The sequence below is a fragment of the Vicia villosa genome, unplaced genomic scaffold (genome assembly GCF_029867415.1).
Source record: "Vicia villosa cultivar HV-30 ecotype Madison, WI unplaced genomic scaffold, Vvil1.0 ctg.000958F_1_1, whole genome shotgun sequence".
NCBI lineage: Eukaryota > Viridiplantae > Streptophyta > Magnoliopsida > Fabales > Fabaceae > Vicia > Vicia villosa.
Window position 1 is genome coordinate 202,015 of NW_026705430.1, and position 5,405 is coordinate 207,419.

Consider the following 5,405-nt stretch of genomic DNA (forward strand, 5'->3'; position numbering starts at 1 on the left):
TGGTCGTGTGCCCGTTCTGCCATCACGCAAAAACAACTCCCAGTCGCGCAATCAACATGGGCCGTGTTGATCAACATGGGAGCCCATGTAGATGCTCTGTCTTGCCTCCAACCACCAAATTCACAATGTCTTTTCTTGCATTCAACACGGGCCGTGTTGATTTACACGGGTGCCCGTGTTGTTCATCTGCCTTCAGCATTCACACGCCCCGTTTCATTTTGAATATCCTTCCTTCTTCCGTTGTCTTCAAAAAAAAATTAACAAAAGAAAACTTAACAAAACAAAGAAACAAAAAGTTAAAATATAATACGTGGGTTGCCTCCCACGAAGCGCTTCGTTTAACGTCGCCTGGCTCGACGGTCAACCTTCTCAATTGAGGAGACGAACATGATCAATCAACCCCGGTTCTTGACCCGTGTAATAGGGTTTCAGTATTTGACCATTAAATTTGAAAATATCCCCATTTGTTGGATTTATAATGTCTATCGCCCCATGCGGAAATATCTTATGCACAACAAACGGACCGGACCACGTTGACTTTAATTTCCCAGGAAACAACTTCAACCTGGAATTGAACAATGGCACTTGTTGACCTTCCCAAAAGTCTTTTTTCTGCATCCTTTGATCATGCCGTTTTCTAGTTTGCTCTTTGTATACCTTGGCATTCTCATAAGCTTGGTTGCGGAATTCTTCTAACTCGTGGAGTTGAAGAAATCGAGATTCACCGGCTTTTATCAGATCATAGTTTAAAAACTTGGTGGCCCAAAAAGCTTTGTGCTCGAGTTCAAGAGGGAGAATGCAAGCTTTACCATAGACTAATTGGTAGGGAGACATACCGATTGGGGTTTTGAACACGGTTCGGTATGCCCACGGTGCATCATCCAATTTAATTGACCAATATTTTCTTAAAGCGTTCATTGTCTTTTCCAGGATCTGTTTTATTTGTCTATTCGACACTTCAACCTGCCCACTCGTTTGAGGATGATACGGAGTGGCAATCTTGTGCTTCACATTATACTTCTTCAATAAGTTTTCCATTAGCTTGTTTAAGAAGTGTGTCCCTTCATCATTGATAAGCGCCCTAGGCACTCAAAACCTTGAGAAAATATTTTGTTTAAGGAAATTGACCACAACTCGTGCATCATTCGTAGGAAGTGCTACCACTTCTACCCACTTCGAGACGTAGTCTACAGCAACCAGAATGTAGTTTTTTCCGAATGAGGTTGGAAACGGACCCATGAAATCGATTCCCCATACATCAAACATCTCCACTTCAAGCATTCCCTTTTGAGGCATCTGATTTCTCTTGGAGATGTTACCAGTCCTCTAGCATCGATCACATTCCTTCACTATTTCTTGGGCGTCTTTAAACAAAGTGGGCCAGTACAATCCAGATTGAAGGACTTTTGCAGCTATTCTATCTCCACTAAAGTGTCCTCCGTAGTCTGAATCATGACAAGCTTTCAGAACTTCTCTCTGTTCCTCTTCCGGAACACACCTTCGAATAAGTCCGTCCACTCCTCTCTTGTACAAAAATGGTTCGTCCCATAGGTAGAACATGCAATCATGAAGAAACTTTTTCTTTTTGTTATAATCAAAATCGTCAGGAATTATTCCACCTACCAAATAGTTTGCATAATCAGCAAACCACGGAACACCAATCACAGCTAGGATTCGTTCATCGGTGAATTCATCCTTGATTGGGTTCTCTTCTTCAGTTTCTTCTATCGGAGACATTCGGGATAAGTGGTCAGCAACTGTGTTTTCACATCCCTTTTTGTCCCGAATTTCCAGATCGAACTCTTGCGAAAGCAAGATCCACCTCAGCAGCCTTGGTTTCGAATCCTGTTTAGAAAAAAGGTATTTCAAAGTAGCATGGTCAGTATAAACAATTACCTTTGTTCCCAACAGATATGACCTGAATTTGTCAAATGCATACACCAGCGCTAGCAACTCCTTTTCTGTGGTTGCATAATTCATTTGAGCTGGATTTAACACATGGCTGGTGTAATACGGTGAACTGACTTTATTGAAATGTCGCGGTAAGCAAGAGTCGCCACCGACTTTTATTTTATCCAAATTATAGAAAGGCTAAAAGAACAGAAAAAGACCTTTTTAAAAGATTTTGAGTTCGGAGGGTAAGTTATACAAAGGGAAGGTGTAAGGCACCCTTTGCATCAATGGTTTTCCATGGGCTCTTAATTGCTTGGCTCACTTTTCTTTTCAAAATTGTTTGAATTGTTTGAAAAGTAGTGTATGAATATAAATTTGAATAAGAACTTTAGCTTTTAAATAAGCTAGTCTTTTTGAAAAGATTCTTTGAAAAGAAGTGGGAAAAGATTTTGAATTTAGAGCAAGCAATTAGTAGCAACTACCCTAAGTTTTGAAATTTGTTCTTTTAGATTTTCAGGGTGAAAGGGTCTATCCATACCATGAGAGGGCAGGAAGTCTTTCAATTGGATGTTGAAGGGTCATCGAGAAAATATCGTTCGCCATAAGACTGTCCCTGCCATAAAGAGGGTAGGTAGTCTAAGGGAATGATATAATAGTCATTTAATATTTTTAGGCATCATGCAAGGATACCTTAGCAATTGGGACAATCATCTTTTACCGAGGCAACTTCGAGGGACTAGACGATTTTCAATCTCTTTAGGCAACCTTGCTTTAGGTATCCCCAGAATCGAGGGACTTGACTATTATTTAGTATAATTAGAGGCAACAGAATCATAAGGCAACAAGCAACAAAGGCAACAAGAGGGATTACCCTAAAGGTGTGTGGGTGCACAATCACATGGTTAACTTCGATTACATTTATCTTGTAAAGTTAGTGATTCTATGTTCAATTCATGGTTTGCACTCCCTAATTTACTAACCACTCAGTTTAAAATTGCAGAAATTAAAGGCAGAAAAATATAAAAGTTCCTACGCTATTATAATAAACACCTGAGGGGAAGGGGGAATAAAAGCAAAAAATAAGAGGGATGAATAATTAACTTGAGCCTTGATCTTCCTCGAACCCTTGATCAGCTCTGAAATTTAAGAGGAAAATAAATAAAGGTGAGTGTAGGAGGGATTAATTGGTGATTGGAACAAACCCTATTTTAATCAAAAGGGAAAAATAAAACTAAAATGATATTTAAACAAACAGATAGTTAGAAACTTAGCTTTTCAATTGGCGTGGTGCGTAGTCGGAAGATCTTGGCTAACCCTGAAAAATGAAGAAGAGAAAGGTAGAAAACTTTTGTGGAAAATACAAGGCATTGATAATAAATAAAAGAGGTTCTAAAAAAGATTTTGAAAACACTCAGGGTAAACCCTGATTTTGTAGGGAATAAAGGTTTTATGAGAAAAAATTGACATGTTGAGTTAATGGACAACACCTACCAGCAACAGTGATTAGTGATCATGATGAAAAGAAATAATAAAATCAGGGTTTAAAGCAACTGGTTTAAATATAAAAAGTGAATATATTTGAGAATTAAAAAAAATTGAAAGTTCGATTAAATAAATTAAAGAATCATGAAAATATGATTTTATAAATATAAATAAAAAAAAAGTTTTAAATAAAATAAGTTTCTTTAAAAACAATAAAGAAAAAGAAAATAAATAAAAGAGGAATTATGTAATTAAAAAAAATAATAAATAATAAAAAAAAAGTTAGAAAACTTAGCTATGATCTTGTGTGACGAGGTATGGAAGGTCCATGGTGGTCTTGCAGGTTGAGGACGTTTGGATCTGCGCTTTTGTGGATCCAACGAATGAGACATGAGGGATTACCATAGGTGTTCGCTGTCTGGCTGCACTGGATTCATGTTCAAATGAATTGAAAAAAATATTGTCCAATCCGGGGATCGAACACAGGTTCCCTTGCTTGCCATTAATCACTTATCCTTTCCATCTCTGCTGCATTGTTTAATTGTTATTGGAACACACAAAAATAAATAAATATTAAACAAATAGGAAATTTGAACAAGTCAAAAGCTGGTCAGACTGGGCCCCACGAGGCGTTGAGTGGCAAATCAAGAGAGGAGAGAGACTCAGTGGCTGTTGACTGGCCAATTGGAGAAAGGCGCGTGTGGTCAAAGAAGGAGTGATACTATTCATCTTTTTCCTCAGATTTCCTGCGGATTTAGCCGCGGAAACTCCTGCGCTTTTACCTGCGAAAAAGTTGCGATTTTGTATTACGTAACCTGCAAGCATGGAACTCAGAATATTCACGTTAGCTAACATTTTAAAGCGCCCATTTCCACTAATTTGGATGCTACGAATCCATTGATGATGTTGTTTTGGTCTGAAACGAGCTGTACATATGAATACGAAGGAGAACTACCCAACGGCCTCAACAATAGCAAGTGGAGATCCTTGCGTTCATGGCCCATGTAGCTGCTCAGATACGTTCTAAATGACTATAGGAACTCATTAATATCATCAAACCTTATTACAACACACCAATCTATGGAATACGAAAGTCAGAATCATGAACAAAGTAGATGACTATGATGCATGCGTGTCATGTATAATCAACGTTTAAAAATTACCTGCACTCACCTTATGATACCTCCAAAGCTGAATAGAACGTTTGCTTGTCTCTGAATTGACTTGAAACAAAGAATGCAAGTTGCCATAGTTTTTGAGATTTTTTGAAGGTTTGGAAGTTGTCATACCCCAATTTTTGACCTAAGATACCACCTCATATCATAGCATATGCATCATTTGCATCTCTAATAAATTGCATAGCTTGTGTTTTCTACTTGTGACTCAGCAGGATTTAAACAAGAAATCACTCATCAGTACAAGCAACAATCAATTAGGTTTTTGTTCTCCCTTCATCTCAAATGAACCATCTTCATCAACAATCAACATTTGATCCTCAGAGATTCATTTCAACAAGCTCAAAGGCTCTGAACCAACCAGATTAGGGTTTTGACTGAAGATAGTATACTCCTGACTTTTGCTCAGGATTTGACCTAATGACTTGGGACATGACTTCAAGACCCCAAGTGCATCATTTTGACCTAATCTATTGGCTCAAGACATCTCCTACACAAGGATTGATCAACAGTGAAATTTCAAGTCATCAGAATTAGGGTTTTGAACTATCAGGGACTGAAATCAGGGATCACATTTGGGAAACCCTAAAAATCCCCAGGGAGTCAATCAAAGAATTCAATCAACCTCTAATAATCCCTATGACAACATCCAATGGAAATTGTGTCTCAATTCAAGATCCACAGTCATCAATTTCATCAGATCGACAATTAGGGTTTTTGACCTAAATCACCTGAACAACTGACTTTTTTATCAGAACATGGTGCCACAACTTAAACCATGGCTCAATATCCTCTAATTCTTCAATGTGATCCATTCATACCATTCATTTGGTGAGGATAGCTTGGTTCATTTGA

General features: G+C 38.1%; 1 protein-coding gene across 1 annotated transcript; it reads right to left on the reverse strand.

Annotated features, from left to right (window-relative positions):
- Positions 1 to 369: 369 nt before the first annotated feature.
- On the reverse strand, positions 370 to 1,038 carry LOC131632533 (uncharacterized). The gene has a single exon (XM_058903274.1). The coding sequence runs from the start codon at positions 1,036 to 1,038 to the stop codon at positions 370 to 372; it is 669 nt and encodes a 222-aa protein (XP_058759257.1).
- Between the last annotated feature and the right edge of the window lie 4,367 nt (positions 1,039 to 5,405).

Excerpts from the sequence above, each read along its gene's own strand:
- LOC131632533 (XM_058903274.1), bottom strand. The coding sequence starts at position 1,038 with ATGGAAAACTTATTGAAGAAGTATAATGTGAAGCACAAGATTGCCACT.